The sequence below is a fragment of the Palaemon carinicauda genome, chromosome 5 (genome assembly GCF_036898095.1).
Source record: "Palaemon carinicauda isolate YSFRI2023 chromosome 5, ASM3689809v2, whole genome shotgun sequence".
Lineage (NCBI taxonomy): Eukaryota > Metazoa > Arthropoda > Malacostraca > Decapoda > Palaemonidae > Palaemon > Palaemon carinicauda.
The window spans coordinates 167982881-168005415 of NC_090729.1; the positions used below are offsets into that span (position 1 = coordinate 167982881).

General features: G+C 38.5%; 1 protein-coding gene across 1 annotated transcript in view; it reads right to left on the bottom strand.

The window, feature by feature from the left end:
- The window catches only part of LOC137641257 (serine palmitoyltransferase 1-like), a 94798-nt gene extending 76178 nt beyond the window's left edge, over window positions 1-18620 (bottom strand). The window contains exons 1-7 of the mRNA XM_068373687.1: window positions 18573-18620; window positions 17480-17572; window positions 15325-15462; window positions 9536-9637; window positions 7165-7330; window positions 6584-6716; window positions 730-859 (exon numbers count right to left, since the gene is read on the bottom strand). Coding sequence (XP_068229788.1) covers window positions 730-859; window positions 6584-6716; window positions 7165-7330; window positions 9536-9637; window positions 15325-15462; window positions 17480-17572; window positions 18573-18620 — 810 coding nt within the window. The remainder of the gene's footprint in view (window positions 1-729; window positions 860-6583; window positions 6717-7164; window positions 7331-9535; window positions 9638-15324; window positions 15463-17479; window positions 17573-18572) is intronic.
- Between the last annotated feature and the right edge of the window lie 3915 nt (window positions 18621-22535).

The following is a 22535-nucleotide window of genomic DNA, read 5'->3' on the forward strand; positions in this document are numbered from 1 at the left end:
CCTGTATTTCCCTTACGCTTATGTTTTTTCCTTTATTTTGCAAGTTTGGTGACATTTTTCTCTTGTATAGATTCACTGGGCGGCACAGGTTCGAGCCCAGAAAAGGGATTTTGACGTAGGAAAAATCTATTTCTGGGCGAAGGACCTGTGCCGCCCAGTGAACCCTCCCAGCTCCTCTCCCTTGGAGTCCCCAAACTTTGGGTGCTAAGGAGTTGGGTTCTGAGCGGATGCATTGTTAGTAGTACCGAGTGAGGTTGAACGGCTCTCCTCTATTGGGGTTTCTGTCGTGGATGAATCTAAATAGTGCGGGACCTCTGGATTATACGCCCAATTTTATACCGACACCAATAGGTGAGCGAGCTAGTTAACCTAGCACTCCTTTACATTTTTTCTCTGGTATATTTAGCAGTAAATTACCTAGGGATAAGTGCTAAATGGAGCTTATTCACTGGGCGGCACAGGTCCTTCGCCCAGAAATAGATTTTTCCTACGTCAAAATCCCTTTATTCTTTGTCTCAGGGTTGAAACATTGTTATTCTAACCATTATCATCTTCTACATTTTTTTCTGTATCCACACTCAAAGGAAATATTCTTAAAGACTGAAAAGAGTACTGTACATAACTACTGGATTATATATGAATGATGAATATTGGATGCATCTTGTTATCCTCTTTCTTCTAAATAATCATTATAGAATTTCAAAACTACTATTGACCAAGGTAACTAACCTTTTTATCAAGAATAACTTGCTCTTTCAACAATTCTTCCAGGTGTTCCACATCATTATGTCTAAAAAATAGAATACGGCTACGACTAGCTTGCAAGCCTTTCTGTATGGAGAAGTTCACCATTTCATCTCTGTAAAAGAGGTAAGACAAATGCATGTACTGTTTTTCAATCATCTTAAAGCTATGATATTGCTAAATACCTTCTTATTATATAAAGGCTAAAATTTGCAAATTTTGATAAAATTAATTATACAATACTGTACCATTATGTTCATATTTGTATGACTTCATACTTAAAGCTAGCTAAAGGTTGATGTCTGTTAGATTCAAAATTTCCCCTTTTCCCTTCCACTAATAGCTATGAATTCTGTAACATACTATTGTGACTATACGTCGCCATACGACTATGATCGAAGCGTATGTTCATTATTTTCAGTATATGTATTTCGCCTGAGGTTAATATGGCTGACTACCCCCACACTGATGGATGAGAGTATAAGGGTAATAGGTTAACAATTCCAATACAATAATCTAAATACATACACCAACCAATGAACCAAGACACTCTTGTTAACGTAAAACTCTACAATATACAAACTAGTTCAATTTGGGTAATGTTTTTGGACCTGTGCACACCAAAATACACTTGCCACTGTTTCCTATACAAACTATTGGTGAAGAGCTTCTTGTTTACTATGATAGACAATCTAGGGGACCTTGAAAACCCTTTTCCTCTAAGAGTATATTGGACAATCTTCATGCACTTAGGTGAAGCATTTAAAGGCTTGTGTGAAGAGCTCGCTAAACTGGATTACTGAGAAAGTTGTTCCTGGAAGGCAACCTCTCTTGGCAATTCAACAGCAGACCACTTACTGGATTGGTAAAACCCTCTCTGTTGCCAAAAGGGAGCCATTAGTATCATCCTAATCTGAAGAAACCAAAACTGGATTATCAATGCTCAAATCATCAAGAGCAGCAGAAACACACACAGATCTCAGTTCGATCAGTCCTATAATATAGCATTCACTTTCCATGTCAGAGAATCTGGGACCGACGAGTGAAATGACTTCAATATTGGTGTTGGATATCACAAATGTGTCCACATTTGTCTTTTCCCACCAGCTCTAAATCTCTTTATGTTGGAGAGTAAAGAGACCACTCATTTGGCAATACTTGTATTTTGTTTAACCTGTAAAGTCACTCACTTTATATTATGTTTATTATGATCGACTTGGTGTCACCTTCAATGTAAGGTGACTTTGACTTAAGATATACTTGTCAAACTGTCATCCCCTTAATAATACTGTATGTTTACTCATAGAGAAAGTGTAGGAATATCACTTGGCAACACTGGCAGCACATGCAATTTGCTAATGTAGAGTAATAGGCTGCTTGGCAATGTTAAATAATCAGGTGCTTGACATTGAGAAGGATCAAATTTTTATTGTTTGCTGTACAGTAATTTTAATCCTGAATAATGGTTTGTGTGTAGAAAATTCAAATTACTTTTGTTTTATTCATTATTTAATTTTCCCATTCAATTGATATTTTTCTTTTTATTTCAGACTTGCTTCACTCTGTACCACCAGTTGGGGGATGGATGACAATTATACTAGGAGCGAAGAAGACACTATATAATGTTTAATTGCACATAAAGTCCTCCAACTTCCTATCTCAATAGGTTACAAGAAGCAGTTTGTAAGTCGAATTGTTTGTTAGTACAATTTTGTTAGAATTTGACTTAAGGTTGGCTTCACCTACTCACATGCCTAAAATTTTGAGCTGCAAAAATCAACAAAATCCTGTTTTATGTTGCAAATGTCGTCTTGCTTACCATTTTAAATTATATAATATTTGTTAATTACAGTACTTCATCATGAACTTTTGATACAATATCGTAGATTTGTGATTTCAGTTGGATTTGTTTGTATCTCTTGAGTTGAATGTTTGAAAGTTGAGGGCTCTATACCCAATCTTTCTTGGTGCATGATAGGGGCCATTTGACTGATTAAGTGCATGCCCATACAACAAATGAATGACCATACTGGAAACTGGGTTGAGGTGTTCGCACCAGACTAAGTTTGAAATTGTGCTCTTCTGTTGCGGTGTTCAATGGCCAGTCATGATGGATACTGACACAGCCTGAGACTTTTTCTATGTTGTGGAGCATGAAGGTCCATACAGTCTGGTTTGGGCTGTTATCAGCACCGTAGTAAATTAAACTGTGTAGTTTATCTTGTTTGGCTGTGAAACATTTGATCCATTAATGAACTGATTATTTTTGTGGATTATAGTGGTGGTCAGGTATGAGGAAAGTTGATAAAAGTAATTTTGAAAATCAAGTACAGTCAGCCCTTGTCATTTGCCGGTTTGATCATTCCTGATACAGAGAGCCATATTAACTACTGAATAGAAAATCACATAGGCCGTTTCGCAACAAGTACTCTCTTGGCTCGATGAGTTCAGACGGACAGTGTTCCTTTGCACCTGGTATGATTTGTGCCGCTTCACTCTTCACCAAGCACAACATCCCACCTATTGCTGACTTGCCTCACTCCTGTTTCAGTCCTTTTTTGCACCAGTTTTGCTTTGTGTTTTTTTCAACATCATGCCCCCCTAAAAGAGTTGCTTTGACTTATAAAGATTTTGCCAAACAGAGGATGGTAATGACTTTTGAAGAGAAGGCAAAAGTTGTGAAGTGCAAGGAAGGGATGAAATATGCTACTGTTGGAAGACTTTCCGAGGTGAAAGAGATTACCGTGAGCAACTATGATAAGTTCTGCTGTGGCTGCTAGTGCCCCCTTGCAGTGCAAAGGTTGTATCAAAGGCGAGGGAAAAGGGAATGATAAAGATGGAAAAGGCCCTTTTGTGTGGGTCAAGTACAGCATCGCAAGGGATTGCCATGGACTCGCTTGCCATTTTGGAAAAAGCCAAGTCTCTACTCGGCCATTTCACAGAGGGTAATCCTCATCTGTTCACCAGCCAAGATGCTGCAACCCCGCAGATATCTTCCCAAGCCAGAGAAGTCTGGTTTGATGTGCTTAAAAGGCTATTTTGGCTGAAAAACAGAAAAATAATTTGTTTTCAGAGGATGTGAAGATACACCTTTTAAATGCAGGAAAGGGAGATTTCCTAGGGGGAACTGAAGACATCCTTGTATTGATTCCAAGGAATTTAGTGGTGTTCCTTCTTTTCTTCCTTATGAAGACTAGCAGAAATATAGTCCAACTGCAGAAGGAATGTGGCTACGAGGGGAGGGAGGTCGTGGGTTTCTCTTTCCGCTACTAGATATCAAACACAGAGGTGACAGCACTGCTTAAGCAGAGGATTGCTAATAAATTAAAACTTCTTGAGTACTAGGCTGGGCAAAGGTGGTCACAGCAAGTACTTCCTCTGCAGGGTTGGCAGGGGAAAGTGGGACAGAAAGAGAAGACTTATCCTTTGGTATTGCTAGGGCTTCCGAAAGTCTTTCCATTGATGGAATGCCTTCAATGCTTAAAGAGGCAGAAGGGTCCTCAGCTTCACTGTCATCAGTAATAAGAGTTCCGGTATCTCCCAAGGGGACGGAGTACCTGCTTCTCCAGGGAAAGCAGACAATGCAGTCCCACTCTAGGCTTGGCCAAAGATTAGTTCAACGTTGACATCCTTCTTTCACTTATTCCCAGAGGAGGCTCAAAAGCCAGAGTACTAGTGGGAGAAAGGAGAGGTCCAGTGAATTACTCTTGACTTTGAGGAAGACTCCAAAAAATTAATGTAATTTGGACCTCATCCTCATCTTGCTTTAATCTAGCCACTAGGGGGATGGCCGTTCCCTACACTCGTTACAGTGTTAGGACTGTAAGCAGTTATGACCACTCAAAGACAGTCACAAAATAATGGGGAGCCATGAAGGTATTGCTTATAAGGTTCCACACTAATGGCTGGAAACACCTGGGTAGGTCCACATGCCCTTAGTCTGCAAGTGGTTTATACATCTGCCAAACACACAACAATCTGCAAGAAAAACTGTATTGCTCTTAAGGTTCGACACTAATGGCTGGAAACACCTAGGTAGGTCTACATGCCCTCTAAGTCCGCAAGGGGTTTCTACATCTGCCAAACACACAACAATCTGCAAGAAAAAGTGTAAAAAAGTAGTTTGTTAGCTCTGAGCATATGACTGTACTGCTAAGTGGCTGAATTCAAAGCAGCTACTCGGTGAGCTGGCAGGGGACTTAGGCTTCCCTTGCTACTTGCTAGTGACTACCTAAATTTTAATGTCTGACTTTCCCTCTTTACTGAAATCATACTCCCTATTGAAGGATTAATGATTGTAAGAGTACAAACAAACCTAAATGTAATGACTGCCTCTTGTTGAGTCTCACCAGGGGCATCAACAGATTAGCCTGATCCTAGAAAGCTATGTTATCCGACTTGTTTTGTAAATTGACACTTCCTTGGAAGATGAGGCTTAAACAGCAAATGGGAAATAGCAGCAGTAGTTTTCCCTGTAACCTGAGTCGTCAATTTATCCACTTAGTAAAAATACTGGAAAATTGTGGTATAAATTCTTTGAATGAATAGCATGAGATAACATAGAAGAAAAGGTATTGTCTGAACTTACCTGAAGTAATTTCTTTGGAAACATTTCTGTAACAAGTTTACGGGAATCCTGAAAACGGTATTCTTAATCTGTCTTGGTATCTTCCAAGTCCATATATCTCTCACAGTCAGGATCCTTTTCTCGTGAAGCATTCACTCTTGAAAAAATATATTTTTTGTTCCCATTTTAGATTTACTATCTCTAGTATTAATGCCACTAGGGGAAATGTTGAGACATGCCTAGGCCTGAGCCTTCATTAGGCTTTATTAGGACTGCCAGGTAAATCATGATGTAACGGTTTCTGAGCCCGACCAGCTGTTGTTATAGGCTTGGTGAAAATTGGTGTTCCTGGCACCATAGTTATAATACAAACCACATTATTAATGATACCACTGAAAGGTTGCTCCGCTACACTGGCTTCAGTGGGAGTAGAAATACATGTATCCATACTCCTAACCAATCAGGGTAGCTGACAGGATTGCAGAAAAAGAGGGTTTCACAATAAAAGAATGTAGAGCAACTGGAGAGACTCCTGCTCATGGGGAGGCGGTTGACTCAATAATGCTCTGTACCAATAGAACTAAATAGTACACTGAACCACTAGGCAAAACATAAGGAGTTAGCTTAGTGTTCAAATTGGGACAGGTTAGCCTTGTAACACTGCTAAAGCTTGAAGGCGATTAAGCCTTCTCAGGTTGCATTAAGATTGCTTACTTTTCCCTGCAAGGAAAATTGAGGACTGTATTAAGCACATTAGTACTATGAACTTCGGTCTATAATAGCCCGAGCAGTAATATCCCCATCACAGCCTAAATCCACTAACTTAGTTTTTTTGTGATTCTCCCCTGAATTTAAATTTATTTTCTGTGTGAGTCCTCACGAACTCGTTCAGACTTGTACATTGTTCCCCACGACACATGACTCTCTGAATGAGGATCCCTATTCTCTAGTTAGAATTCACTTGAACAATTAACACACACACACACATTAAACCCAAGTGAAGACATCCCATTTAAGCTAAAGCTTACTAGCATGTGTAATAAAAATTCTTAATCATTGATTAGTGGAGCATGAACAATGGACACCTAACTAGATTGCTTTTCATGAGCAGACTGAAGATGGAATCCACGATCATTACCATATGCTGCCATATATGCCACAAAAGTGAGGGAGAAGAGGATATCTTAAATTCTATAAGATTTCTACAATTAGGTAGCTTCAAGTATGAAAGCCATATGAATCTCTGGTGAAATTCATAGAAATAATACTTACGCATAAATAATATCCCAACTTTTAGAGAAAGCCGGAATAGCAGAAGCTATTGTTGAAAATCCATATGAATATAGGACACTCATTTCACAATTAAAGTAAGCTGCAAGTCTGTCTTCCAACTCCAAGTGAACTTCTGCAGGGGAAAATGAGATTTTAGTAGGAGAGGTAATCCATATTATCAGATAGTTTATTCCTACTTCTTCACAGGGCTTGTACTTATGAATAACATTACAGTACTGTCTACCATAAATCATCTAAAATGTTACCTCATTAAAATTTGAATTTTAAATTTATAAATTAAAACTTGAAGATGCAAATAAAACTTACAGTATTTAGCGGACAGGTGACAAACTTACTATCAAGTGTTTAATGAAATCAACTGTAGTAAATAAAATTTTGTTAGCCATAAATTTCACTAAGCACAGGGACTGTGTAGTAGGATGAAGAAATATATACTATTTAGGACACAAGATATTTTAGGCAAAATATCCCACATACAGACAAATCATTAATGAATGAAGATGAGCAATAAATTTCATACCAAATTCACAACCAATTTTTGGGAGTTATGAAGTACTTACGGGTTGTACCATAAAATGCTCGAGGACCACAAGACCCAACACCATACTTGTCTAGACACAGCAGAGCAGCTTTTTCAACCTCTGGTCGCTCACCTAAGTTCAAGTAACTGTGAGTTCCAAGATTTAACATCTTGTCACCAGTTCCTAAATCAATATAACGGCCAACCTGGAAAAGTTAATGAAAAGGGAACTTTCAAAATAAAATCTATAATTCTTTAAACAATCTGTTCCACTGTTTACTCTGATTTACAATTAGCAATCTGTGTTCCATTGCATAAACTGATTTACAAGAGCTATTTTCAGTTTAACCACATAGGCAACCCTGTTTCTGTACCTCCTATTCTGTTGGCTGAAACAAAAATTCACTCTCCTTTCTAGTCTGTTGTGTAAAACCAGATGTTGGGATGGATATGTGGGACTAGCTAAATTATCCAGGTATTACTAATCTTATCATGAACATTGCATATTAATAAACATTATCTTTGTATAATTAGGCAAAATTATCCACATTGACAGGGAGAGGTGATATAGTAAAATTTCCCCCTTTTTAGGGCAGAATAGGAGGATCAAAAGATCCTACAGATGATTACTCGCCAAGATGCTCTGAGGATCTGGTAAAGAAGAGAAAAAGACCTGACATATAAAGTTTGGAGGAATGCTGAACAGATTGCCTGTTACTGGCCACCACCTCTTTAGGTCAATGAAGACATCCTGGCAAAGGGTCATTCCTGAGCCTTAAACCTGATTCTTCTCAATAGGGCTTCCAGCAAGATGTTGAGATGACCCAGAAAAAACTTGGGAATTAAAGATGTCCTCATCCTCTCAGCCCAACACAGAATTGTGAGGGCCTCAAGATTATGGGCTCCGACCGAGGCCCCCCCCCCCCCCCCCGTTAACTCCAATTAGAGATGGCCATCAAATGTCAACAAAGACTGCCACTACTGAGTCTGCCAAATGGTCTTGAAATACTGGAAGACCTCACCGAATGGTCCCAAAGTTCTCTCCAGTTTATGGAATGAGTCTTCTCTGCTTTTGACCTTTGGCCTGAAACAGTCTCGGAGTTCGGATGTCCACCACATTTTTTTTATCCTATGCATCTGACCAAGCATGAGATCCAGAGGAACTGAAAGGAGATCCATCTTCATATACAAGGTCGTCTCTGTGATCACCAGCGGTGGTCCTACCAACATTGAGTTGATAAAGCTACTACTGTCTCTTGGGCCGTTAAGTCTAAAGACCAGCTATAGGGACTCCATCTTTGTGATAAACAAAAAAATTGGGTAAAAAAGGCCAGCATCCAAAAAAAAAAAAAAAGACCTCCACAAGAAGGGTGAGGCTTTTCTTAAGATGAAAATTCCTAAACCAGCTGAGAACTGCCCTCCTCTCTAGGAAGAGTGGGCAGGACAAACTTTCTTGGAGCTTGTGTTAAGGTCAATTCAAGTTTCCCCATCTGTCTCGGTTACCCCCTCCAGGGAGGGGTGAAGAAGGAGGTACAGTCAGAAGCCTAAAAAAGGTTTAAAAGAACACTGTGCCTGCAAGCCAGATCTTGGAGGAGTATCTTGTTTAGCCTTCTTTTTCCTCCCGTGATGGCCACGATATACATTCATTACAAGGCAATGACTCCTTACAGTCAAGGCCCCTACAAATTAATTGGGATCCACTAATCTCCCACTCATAATTTTCCACACTTAAGGCCAGGAGTGTCAGGGCAGGATTGCTTGCCCACATGGTTTCTCCATTCTCAAAATCAACCAATCAGACTGGAAAGAAATGAAAAACTTAATTAACCAAATTCAGTCACCAAGAGTATGTCTGTATAGCTTCAAGGCTGAATTCAAGTGGCTAATCAAGGAGCTTGCAGGTGGTATGGCTTCTCTACTGCCCACTTATAACTACGGATATCTCTTATAAAATCTAGTTTGCTGAGTTTTCAGCTTTAATGAAATCATGCTCTTTTAAAGGATGAGGGTTTGTATCTGTATAGGAACAAATTGAATTTTGAATTTTTAAGAAAAAAAAATTCGAACTTTTTTAATTAAATATTAGGCTAATTTTTGTCATTCAAATATGTAAAGGTAGGGAATTTTATAGCCTACATTCTGTACATTCACTTCTAGTGAATAGAAAATGTACATATACAAAATATAACTTTTACACTGATAAAATATATAAAATTAAAATGTCAAGAGAAGTTTCCATGTACAACTTTTAGAATGTAAAATTACCTGCCAAATGATTAGAAAAAAAATTAAAGTATCCAAATTGAGGCAGATCTGCACTTCTAAACATCTAACTTCAACAAGTTCCCATTACCATTATAAGCATTAGAAATATATAACTTCCAAGATAGTTTCCCACTGACCCTACTCACCTTTCCATGAACAGTTCTGGTATTTAATGAAGGATGGTCTGCTTCAGGAGGGTTTGGAACAAGAGGTTCTGGAATCCACTCTGCAATAAGGTCGTCTTCTTCCTACATCAAGAAATGATATTTTATATTACTTTCCATTTCAGTCTGCATGATTTCCGGATGATAAAATGCTATAAATACGTAATTTGGTTATTGGTAAGCAAAACCTAAAAAAAAAAAAAAATAAAAAAACATTTAATACTCTTAATGCTCGTTTCACAAGTACATTTTTTAAGTACCAGTCTTTCATAAAATTCATACAAATATATGACCATAAGATGAAGACTAAAGGCTATTTGAAAATAACCAAAAATTATAAATGAGAAAAGGAGAGAAACGTTTAGCAGAATGATGGTAGATATGAGAGTAAAATTAAATACAACAAATGGAAATAGATGGTGTTCATAAGCCAGAAGGAAACTGAGAGAACTCATTTTACATGACATGTAAGACCTATCCTAATGGTACTGAAGATAACTAAATACAATAGGGCAACATAATAGACTCGTCAAATATACCAAATTTTAAAAGTACAGTAATTTATATTTTTCTTGAATCCATTAACATAGGAGATGCTCTGGTGGAAGCTGAATGCATGTTGATTCGTTAGCAATGTATTAAGATGATGACAGGTGGGTGTAGGGTAAACTTCTTAACCTAGTCGGGCTATATTCAACCTTTGGCGTCAGGTCACAAGACAGGTAGTTGAAGGGGAAAATTTGATTGAAGGAAACAGATTTGTGTAGTTCTAAAGAATTTTGGTGTTTGTTTCTGTGCAAAAAAAGTAGATGAAGTGTGGGACATAAGAAAAAAAGTTCCTGTGCAAAAAAAAAAAATTTTGTCTGTTAATAGAATACACGCATGTCTTGGTGGGAGGGAGTCCCTATGATCCAACTGGAAGGCTAATTTTTTTCTTCCTGGAAGTGTCAGTCTACCTGGTTCCAATTGAAGAAGACGACATCAATAGTATCTTGATCAGATAATAATTCTGATGTGGAAGCAGTTAAGGTATAGAGTAATACTAGTTTATGGGGAAACTTGTATTAGGTGAAGGAGAAAGCGACTAACTCTGAGGATATTTTGTTAAAATTGTCAGGCTAAGACACATTTATAGATGGTAGGTAGACACTTACCCTTTCTCACTATTGTTAGAATATTGGGAAGTTACCTCTTCACCAATGCTGTCTGAGAAAAAGGTTACACTAATCTGTTGAGAAGCCTTCACGCAATTCCTTGTCTGGCACTCTGGCTACTGCACTTTACAGAGTGGAGGAAGAGTAAGTAGAGGAGCCAATCATTCTACCTTTGTATGGAAATTTATGCCAAAAACACTGTTGTACTTCCTCGATCGCAGATAGCCTGGTATATGGAAGTATGCGGCTTGAAGGTCTATGGACAACAGGAAGTCATTCTAATGGATTGTCTAGATAACTGTGCTTGTAGTTCTATCTTGAATCAGACCTGTAGGATGAACTAATTCAAGTAGGAAAGACCTATGATAGGTCTCCAGTTTCCAAACTAGGAAGAGGTTGCTGGAGAAATTCTGGGGACCCATATAAGACTTCTTCGATGGCATTTTTATCCAGCATGTTTTGCACTTCTTTATGTGAAAGGTCTTTCCAGAATCCCATCTAATAAAACGATGGGATCATCAGTGTCTGCGTTAGAGGAAATTGTCATTTTTATAACGTGATGTGATACCTTGAGTGGAATACCTCCACCACCCAGGGTTCTGCCCTGTAAAATTGCCACTTTGTCCAAAGACTTTGCTGGCATTCCCCCACTGGTAGTGAATTGGGGGACATGCCACCCATAACTGGCACTGCAGAGATCTGTTCTTTCTGGATGAGAGATTACCTCCATATTGAAAGGAAGATGGGGAATCCATGTCTCTTATACTTCTACTGTTGTGTGCTGTCCATTTTTGGCAGAAGACAATGCTAGGGTATCTGCTTTGTCGGAGATGGTCTAGACATAGCTGGGGGAAGAGTGGAAAATTATTTTGCTGCTACTCTCCTGGAAAAAGAAGCCTGGCTAGACTTCTCCCATTTCTCAACTTCTTTTGTCCAAAGACTTTGCTGGCATTCCCCCACTGGTAGTGAATTGGGAGACATGCCACCCATAACTGGCACTGCAGAGATCTGTTCTTTCTGGATGAGAGATTACCTCCATATTGAAAGGAAGATGGGGAATCCATGTCTCTTATACTTCTACTGTTGTGTGCTGTCCATTTTTGGCAGAAGACAATGCTAGGGTATCTGCTTTGTCGGAGATGGTCTAGACATAGCTGGGGGAAGAGTGGAAAATTATTTTGCTGCTACTCTCCTGGAAAAAGAAGCCTGGCTAGACTTCTCCCATTTCTCAACTTCTATGGCCATTTCCACAGGTGAAAAGTATTGAGTGGTTTATAACACAAGTGTTTCTCAGGGCAAATATATCACTAACATACATGTTGATAAAATTTAGAAGAAACAGCAGCCTTCTTTTTGAGGATCTAATTACCCCCAGATAAAGGCACACAGGTGGAGCCTGAATTTTAGAGTTTTAGCTTTAGAATGTACAAGTTTAAAAAGACTAATGTGGTTGCAGGCTCTAGATCTGCAACTCTGAGGCAGAGAAGGCATTGTTTATTGGATAAGTCAATCACCGGAGGTACCTCGTGTCTGGGGAGCCACATTCTGGTCAGTAGGTAAGGGATTGGTATATGCTTCCATAAGAATGTAAAACTTATGCTGACGGGAGAGAGCAGGAGAAAGTAGTCTTGCCAACCTGCTTGTCCTAAGGAAGATTTTACTTATTTGGTTCATTTAACAACACTAAAGTAGGAATGTTAACTTACAACAGGCACTATGGAGTTCCAGGAAGAAACCATCAATAAATCTCCCAACCACAGGAGAGTGAGGGGCTTCTCCACGGCTGTTAATACAGCGAATAAGACTCCATATTTTCAAGAAAATGGATGCTTTGCCTGGACCCTACACTGGAACCTTCAGAGAAGCAGCATGTGTCACCCCACAGGAATCGGCTGCAGAAGAAAGTTACGGAAAATCTTCAATAACCAAAAGGGATGAAGGACCTGAAGACATATCTTAGCCTGGATACTGACGGACTTTGTTTCTATTTTGAAACTGTCCTGGAATTCTTATTCTTTTCTGGAACATCTTTTTGTTCATGCCAAACCTTTGTTGTATAAGCAGAGGAGAGTTGGGGAGATCAAGAAAAATCACAATTGAATGTCACCCATTCCAGTGAAAGTCTCATTACAGAATAGTGGAGTTTAACCTCTTTCTCAGCTAATGAACAGTGAAAATTAGATTTCTATAATTTATAATCTTTTGTGTGAAAATCAGATCTTTCCAAGCTTTCAACTGTAGATTCTGTGCTGTATCTATGATATAACTTGAAATTCTTAAGGAGAACTCGGGGTCTTGATGTTTATATACTATTAGCGTATGTTACTGGGAAGCAGGAGGAATAACTTTTGTAAATGGAGCATAAGGCTCTGCACTCTATCAGTAGATTGAGACCAAGGTTGACTGAATGCCCTACTTTTGGCACCTTAAGAAATGTATAAATGTTCTAGACTTGAGGTATGGATGGTCGAATCATCCTTGCCAAGATTCTTAGGCTGTGTGTGTTGTACTATGCTAGCAGTATTTTTAGATTTATTTCAGAAGCAGGTCTTCAGAAAGCTATTTAACTTTTAAATGAACCTCACTTTTATGGTTTAAAATTTAATTCTATCTATTCTTTATTTATGACAAACTATCGGCGTCTATGACCTTCGATGTCAAGATGCCAGAAAACTAAATCAATCAATCAATCTAACTTCTAACACCAAAGATTCCCTACATTGGTCTGAAGGTTTTGACTTGTGAATCACTGATGAACATCTGACAATTTCCAAAATGGATAATGGGATAGAGGGCAAAACCCTTGAAGTAGAAACTTGTAATGGCAGGGGCGCATTCAGCTTCAGCAGGGGATGCAAAATATTAGGGGGTAGCACTTTCAGGGGACACCAACAGGAGGACACAAAGTGGTGGTGCGTTCATAGGGTGCACAAGTACTATGGCGTGTGGCTCATTCATGTGGATGCACTAGCAAACACTTTGAAGCTTTGTGAAAAAAAGTACAAAGGGGTTGTTTGCAGGTTTGCTGAGGCATTAGCACTAGTCCAATATCTAATCTGTTGATCTTTTTGTCCTAAAGTCAGTACTTCCCTGTTTGGAGAAGCTGAACCTGTAGAACCCTGTGGGGTAAGAGGAAGGGCTGAGGATTTTTTAGGAGAATAATGTTTCACCACTTTACTCTTAGGGGTAACTGTACCTGTAGAACTGTGTGTAAAGACAGGAAAAGTTTATGTATGAGGGAAGTCGAATAATAAGAATCCTCCAATGCCATAGTAGGCATATGAAGAGATGCATGGTGTACGGTCATAGAATGACAAGACATAAGTTTCAGGGCACGTTGTGGTGATATATGCATTACTGGTTTAGGGGAAACTTCTGGAACTGAGGAGTAGTGTCTCTGAACCCCCACATCTGAAATTACCACTCATAAGAGCTTCACACAATTGGAGGAGGAGATGAAAAATGACCATGATTCTCAAACTCTTGTGATATCAGAGGCACTTCTACTGAGGCATTATCCTCAGTTTGAATAAGGGCAGATGCTGAAGTTGGGATCACTAATGGTATTCTCGGCCTTGCTAAGGAGGGCAGGAAACATTACATCAATAAACTCATGCATAAAAGATCGGTTGCTATCCTTTGTTATTGACATCTCAAGAAACTGATAACAAAGGATCAGACAGGGAAAGTTCTCGGTTGGGAAAAGAATGCGCCAGCTTCTTGCTTCCCTTTGAGGAAGAATCTATTGGAGGGAAACGATGCTTCTTTTCTCTGTGGTTTTATACTTCACCCATTGGGAGGGTGACCACACCCAGAAAAATATCACTAGGAGTTCATTTCGCATATCTTTTTCTTACACGTTGCACATAAGGGATGGTGATCAATTTCCACTCTGCTCATGAAGGGGCCACAGGGGAAACCTTCAAAACTTTGGCAGGTTTACATGAACAGTTGAGGTTTAACACCAATTTTGAGGGTAAGGAAAAGCACTACAAAAGGCATTGTAGTAAGGTCTGTAACGGATAAACGAACATCGTCTTGACCAAGAGCAGCGTGAGAATACAAAAGCTAGCACTTTCACCGAAGCAATAGTGGGTCTGTGATGCAATTGTACAATGTTGCCAGACCCATGGTAATTCCTCAATATGGCTGTAAGAAAAACAGCACCATCACTAACCCAGTAAATGATGAGGGTTTGTATCTGCATAGGAACAAATAAAACCTTCCACAAAACATGCCTTTCCCAGGCCACTTACTTATATCACACATTTTACAGGCTTCCATAACTAGTATGCCAAACAAATACAGTACTTTACTCAAATAAACCAAGAGAGAGAGAAAATCCAACAACAAAACGAAGAGATACAGTAGCACATCCTTTTACCAAGCCGCTAATGTCTTGATTAGCTTGATTTAGCCGGGCAGTTGGGTAAGTGAAGCCCCCCTCATCTCACACCAGTTATTTTCCAGCTAATTTTTTAACAATTCAATGGCAATCCGGATTGCTTAAAGTATCTTCTATATTAAAAGACAAAAGGTTTGCTTTTGCATAGGAACAAACGTATAAACTATACTGTACTTTTATCATCAACCAGTCTTAGAAGAAAAATATCTTACTTCTTTAGTTAGTTTGATTAGTCTAGATGGCCTTTTCTTAGCTGTAAAAAGCCAAATAATGCAGAGGATCAATACTCCATCCAAAGCCAAGTGGTAAGGTCCAGCCTGAAAATTATGAAAGAAAAGGGTAATCAGGTCCTAAATTTCATCTACATGAATACAATATTTGGTAAACATGACAAATTTAGCATAAATAAGTTGTATTTTCCATAACATAAAAACCTGAAACTATTTATATGGGTAATACTTTCTGCGAAGCTGAAAGAAGAGTCATGATAATTTTAGTGTGGGATAAGTACCCCAACCACTAATTAGCAGAGAATGGTCTAGCACGGCTACCCCACTCACTCACACACCTGGGCAGAACAACCACTTTGCTTACTGGCAGGACTTCTTGGGAGACAGGGTGGTGGGCCAATTTGTATTAATAGTTACAGGTTTGTATGTTGGGAAAACATAAATTGCTTACAAATTTCTCATTTATTCCTGCACAAATAAAAACCCTTCGCTATTTATGGGGGTGACTCACTCATAGGAGGGAGGAAGCCCTCACCAACTGTCCTTGGTAATGAGCCGGGGTTCTCTTTGCTTCAATATGTGATCAAAGTTGTTGGAATCCTACCCTCGTTAAAATCAATTGCTATGCACTGTTAGCGGCCTGTAGAGCCTTGTGTGGTTGTAAAACTAGCAGTGCGACTGGTCTTTAACATAGGAACTCGAGTCACAAAGATATTAGTCTTTAGACTTTACCAAATACCCTCCCTCAAAGTATTATTTCTATACGTAGAATGCACAAGGGAAATAAGTCTCACCTGCAGAGAGGCGAGGTCAGCTGTGCTTTGGACCGTTTACTAAAATGCAACTATATCAGTTAGTTTTCGATCATTGTGGTAGTGAACTAGTGCCGCTTGCAGCTAGTTGAAACTTTTTAATAGTTACAGTGATAAGTAAGTCGGTGTGTGTGAGAATAGCATATGAAAATAATAAAACTGAAATAAATCCGGCACATTCTCCCAATAACTGTGACTGTGAGGTAGAGGTGCTATACATTATACAACTTATACTGTATCTAGTTGCTCATGGGGGAAATGACTGTGCATGACCAGTGTCATGAGCATAAAAAAAATAAGGCGGCATTGTGTTCCTCTGACTGTGAACTAATCCGGATTGTTAGGCCTTGCAACTAATTATTAGTGATTAGTTACTGACTTTAAAATAATAAAGGTTTAAAGGTTAAGATTTTTAAAGGGTTAAAGGTTGCTCATGAAGGTCAGAGGCAAGGGATGGTACATTTCTCTAGCAAGCAGGACAATGCCCAGGAGACTGACCTTAGGTACAGTACATATGATCAGTCCCCAACCCCCCTCTCCACCAAACCTAGGACCAGGGAGAGCCAAGCAATGGCTCCTGATGACTCGCATAGACCTATAGATTCCTTTAAACCCCCCTCCTTAGCTCACTAGGATGGTGAGGATGCAACGACCAAAGGAAGTAACGAGTTTGAGCGGAACTTGAACCCCAGTCTGGTAATCACCGGGCAAGGACGTTATCAACAGGCCACCACAACCCTAAGGGAAGTTGGTGTGTGACGGCAATATAGACTAATTTGATGAGGTGGTTGGGCCTGTTTGTTTGCTATCAAGTCAATTCTTGTCTTAGACTGTATGACGTGTACATAACTTGTTTTTAATCGAGCACAGTGTTGAGAATCCCTGCTCACATTGGTATGTAGAAGGAAACATCTAGAGGTTCTGTATACGTTTCTTTGTTAAAGTAGAAACGCTTGCCGTTGTTGACCAGAATTTGGTCAATGACAAACTATGGAAAGAATCTTTTACAGGTGAATCATTGACAAAGTTAATGAATAAATGTAATTCATATGTAAGGGATCTAGGGTCCATCTTCAATGGATTTTGAATTAGTTATTAATATAAGTCTGTGATATCAAGAAAATAGTTATCAAACACTTGATTGAGAGAAAGCAAGTGCTTCTGAGTGAGACCACTGATCTCATCCACGCTATCTTTACACAGAGTTGACAAACTTTCATTCATAATCTCAAAAACGTTATACTGGCCCACTGTCACTTTTTATTCACAAAGTTTGAGTTTCATTTAAAAAATTGCAGCTTTTCGACAAAATCAGTTACAGTTACCAAGTAACTTGTAAGTGATTTGTTGACTGCGTTGATACAAGAAAGTAACTGTTCAGATAAGGCAGCTTCATGATCCACTTGTTGGTGGAAAGCCTGATGGCATAAAACAACAAAACTAATTTTACCTACTAGTGATATGGAGTTTCTTTATTTTTTATTTACTTGTAATGAGGGAATTTAACACTGTTATGCCAGGTGTCTATGAATACCATTGACATTTAACATTGACATTTATTAATAATTAAATACTTTATAAGGTTCATGTACATTGTATAGTGAGGGATGTACTTTACCCACAAAATGTTTTTCCATGTTTTGAGTTTCCAAAATTTCCAATTTTTTTCTATCGTAATAATAACAACCATGACAGTTTCATGTCTTATTATCGTTATCTTAATGATGATCAAGTAATTTTTCTAATAAAATGTTACATACAACAAATTTCAATGGTATTCATAATTATTTGGCATATTTCGGTGGCAAATAACTAGGACAAACAAATGAAAACTTCAAGAGGCTTCACATCGCTCCTTGTAAGTGTTGGTACTTTTGACCCGGTTCTAGTGGAAGAACATCCAGCGTAGCACATGAAGCCCACTTTCTACAAAAAGGTTTGCAATCTCAAAATTGAAGTAATTTGAGAAACTTGTTACGTACCCCCAAAATCCCCAGATTGAGAACCCCTGGTGCAGACAATAATCCTACCCTTGCTGATTGGAAAGATGTTTGTTTTAGTAAATTTCCCATTTGTATCGTATGTACAATAAATGGTTCAGTTAAGAGTTGTAAAGTACCATAAAATAGGAATTAAACATTGCACATTATTGTAATTGTACAACTTTTAATTTTGATTAAAAATTACTGGTAAAACTAAAGGTTTGGACATTATTTTGATAAACTGCATTAATAGTTTAATTTTTTCTATACAAATGAAATTATAACTTTGAAGTTCAATTAACAATTACTCTGTAACATTAACTTTAACAGTGTTTTTTTATAGTTTAATATTTTAAACTGTATATATAAAGTACTGTACATAACTCTAGTACTTGCACAGTCCTATTATACGATTTTTGTATTATTCGGGACTAACCCATTCTTTGCAGCAGTGATGGCTGGCTTGTCCACGTAGATGTGTCATGCCGTGCAGTTATGTACCTTCATTGTTCAATTTGTAATTGCACGATTTATCATCTACCCCACCAACTGTACCTTATTGCAGAATATTGTCTGGTAAGTTAAGTCATGTACTGTACTGTAATATTTAAACTTTTATTTTTGTAAATATACTTTTATATATACTGCATACCAAAAATTATATTGGGTACACAAGTACTGTACAGTACGTTACGTAATGTACAATTGGACGCGAATTCCTGTCACACTTTGCTCTGAGGATATGTACCCTTTCACATCCTTTTCAGCTTCACTGGTGCCTCCATGTCCTAGCACAACAATATCAGCAGCTCTTGAAATATCACACTTGATAATGTTCTTTTAGATCACGTGAAAGCCTTGTCCATCGAAATCTTCCCCAAGGTGTTGTTATTGTCGTTAGTTTTTTGAGATTGCATGATAATTTTACATGCCAAAATATATCTTTTTCATCTACTTTGCTGAAAATCTCTATAAGACTTCTCCTTTATTAAGCTCTAAGAGACCATACTAAGACTGAACCTCTATAAGGCTTCTCCTTTATTTCAGTTTTTCTCTTCTGGCTCTATCTGAAATTTGTTGATGACCATTATTAGAACATTGACCAGTTTTTGTATATGCTTCAAATTTAGATGCCATCCCCCTATGGTAGACCCCATTGGGTGCAGACTTAGTCTATTAAGAGTCGGACTCCAGTGATTCAGTTTTAAGTCCTCCCATGTTTGTGGGTAATGGGTGAGGCCAGGCATTTGAGTCATCAGTGGGTGAGGTAACTACCTCCATCAATCAGTGTATGCCCACTGTAATAGAGGACTGGTCCCAGCTGAAACCCTTTCTCATGTTGAGCCACATAGGATAGGAAAACTGACATCCTCTGATTAGAGGTTGATAACCGGCTTGCTCCTTTGGAAACCAACCTCTCTGGTGACGACCTCGAAAATACGAACATGGAACTCCGTATTAACAATTCCATCTCGGGTTCTGATATTGTGACATTAGAAGCCTACTCACACTATGTAGAGAAGAAGAGAGACAGAGAATAAGGGTTATCTGCAGAACAGAAAAATATAGAAAAGCTGAAATATTACCTGGTCACTATGAATTAGTGAATTATGATTTTTTTTTAATTTTAGACTTTGAAAATGGAAGACCTGAAAATGTGAATGTTTTTGAAGCCAATAGGGAAGTAGTAAACGTATGTGGAGGGCAGCCTAAAACTCCTCCCCGGGGAAATGGTATTCTATTAATAGAGACACTATCCTCCATACAAAGTGAAAGATTAAAAGTACTTTCAACTTTGGATGGTCATAATGTCAAATTCTTTTCTCACCCCATTATTAACCAGAGTAGGGGTATGATATATGCTCCAGAGCTGTTAGAGATAGAGGGAAAAGAAATTGAAGATGAACTGAAAAATCAAGGAGTAGTAAAAATAGTTAGAATGAGAAAGAGAGTAGGAGAACGTGTTCGTCTAGCCACTTTAGTCTAAACTTTGATCAATGTAGGCTACCCAATTTTATTAATGCAGGTTGACTATCTTTAAAGGTAAAACCATACATACCGTCACCCTTGCGATGTTATCATTACCAAATGAATGGCCATTTGGGCCATAAGTGCAAAGAAAACTAAATAAGCCAGCTGTTTGTGCCAACTGTGTAAAAAATAGTCGTGGAGCATGCACAGAAAATTCAAATTGTATTAACTGTGGGAAGCACACCCAGCTACATCTAAAACCTGTGTCAAGTTTTTTGAAAAAGAAATTCAGGCCATTAGGACCATGGAAAAGTTACTTTTAAAGAGGCCTTTAAAAGAACTCTTGAAAAGCAGATAAGGCCAGGGCAATTAGTTTCACTTGTGTTGAAGAAAAACTTGCCAAAACACACCAACAAATATAGTGTCTTCACTTCACACACAAAGAAAGATATGAAAGTAGTTAAGGAAGGTGGAAGTCCAATTGCAAAATTATATCCGGAATGTGTAGAAAAATCAAAACAGATATTTAAAGAACATAAAGATATTAAAAAGAACAGAAAGATATTAAAGGACCATCTACTCCTGGTCTAAACAATAGTACAAACCTCTCTCAGGCTGTGTCCTTGCCTGATTTGGTGGAGGTTTCACATCAGAATCAATTTACCCAGTGCATCTGTAGTGGGGAAGGTGCAAAAACCTGGTAGTTCACAACCATTTAATAAAAAAAAGACCTCCATCTCTCTAGGCCCCTTCCATAAGAAACATTAAAGTTACGACTTCAATTAAATTTGATGTCTTGTCTGCTGAGGTTTCTTAACTCGAAGACAACTTAAATAAACTATAAATTCATGTATAAGTCCAACAACACATTAATCAATAGGACACAAAGAAAAAGACAAACACAAAACCCAATATATCAAGACCCTCTCTAGAGAAATTGCTGGGGAATAGTGTTGGATCAAAAATTGCCAATGGGAAGACTTCATCCAAGGTTTCCTCCAAAAAGTAGACTATAGTTTTTTTTCCTCCATTTAGTGATGTAATTGTCAGGTTTTAAGGGCCATATATGAAGAACTTGAGCTCCTCATTCATAAGCGCACTCCTATAATTGTATGTCGACAGGAGAGCAAGCTCGATGCTAATACTTCTTGTCCTCGAGAGTATGTTAGCTATAGGACACCATATGATCGACTGGGACCCATGTCGTAAGACATATACGTTCATCGAGATGTTCCCCAAATATCTTTGTATGTCTGTACCCCTCTGCAGGCAGTGGTTGTGCAAATAGATATAGGGAGAAAATACACAATCTGCTCTCTTTACTTGCCTCCAAATGATAACATATCATAAGATAATTTGTTAGAGAGGATTCAAGAACTCCCACAACCTTTTTTATTACTGGGAAGTTTTAATAGTAGACATCCTTTATGGGGCAATGTTTTGGCATAAACAAGGGGTAATATTATATCATTAGTTGTGGAGAACGAAGATGTAGGACTCCTTAATACAGAAGAGCCCCCACACTTTCATGTTCAGACAGGTATCTTGTCCTTTATTGACATATACTGTAGATTGCTAGCTGTAACTGACTTTAAGATTTTAATTGAAGAACATTAGATGATTGGCATACTAGTGATCATGCACCAATCATTATAAACACCAACAACGGACCACCTTTACAGAGATTCGTCATGATGGAATCTTGACAAAGCCAACTGGGATAGATTTCGTGAGCTAAGCAAAATTGAAGGGAATGCAGAACAGTTTGCAAGTGTTGATGATGCCATAGACTTACTGAATGGAACTCTTCATACAGCAGGAGTCAATTCAATTCCTAAAACAGCAGGGTTATTCAAATGACGAGCAGTCCCCTGGTGGTCCTCAAAACTAACTGTCCTGCACAGAGCCACAAGAAGATCTTTAACTTGATTGCGCACACGCTGTTCTGAAAAGAATTTAATCATATACTGTACAAGAAATGTAGAGCAAAGTTCCGTCATGCCATGAAAGAAGCTAGGCGCAAGTCTTGGGTATCTTTTGTTTCCTCCATTAACAGTAGAACACCATCATCATCTGTGTGGAGGAAAGTAAAAAAGATAGCAGGCAAATTCACCCCCAGCCCACCACCAGTTATGAAAGTGATTGATCATTATGTGACTGGAGTAACTAAGGTGTGCAATGCCCTGGCTTATCATTTCTCAAATGTATAATGCAAGTGTGAAGCAGTTCCTGGTTACCAGTTTAGGAGCAATGAAGAGAAGAAAATTTAGAATTTTGCAACAGGAAGTCAAGTCATACAATTCTCCTTTTACTGAAAGAGAATTTGATTCCGCACTTGCTATGTGTAATGATACAGCCCCTGAACCCGATGGAATTCCATGTGCAATGATTGAACATGTACAGTACCTGTTAATACCAAGTTATTTGT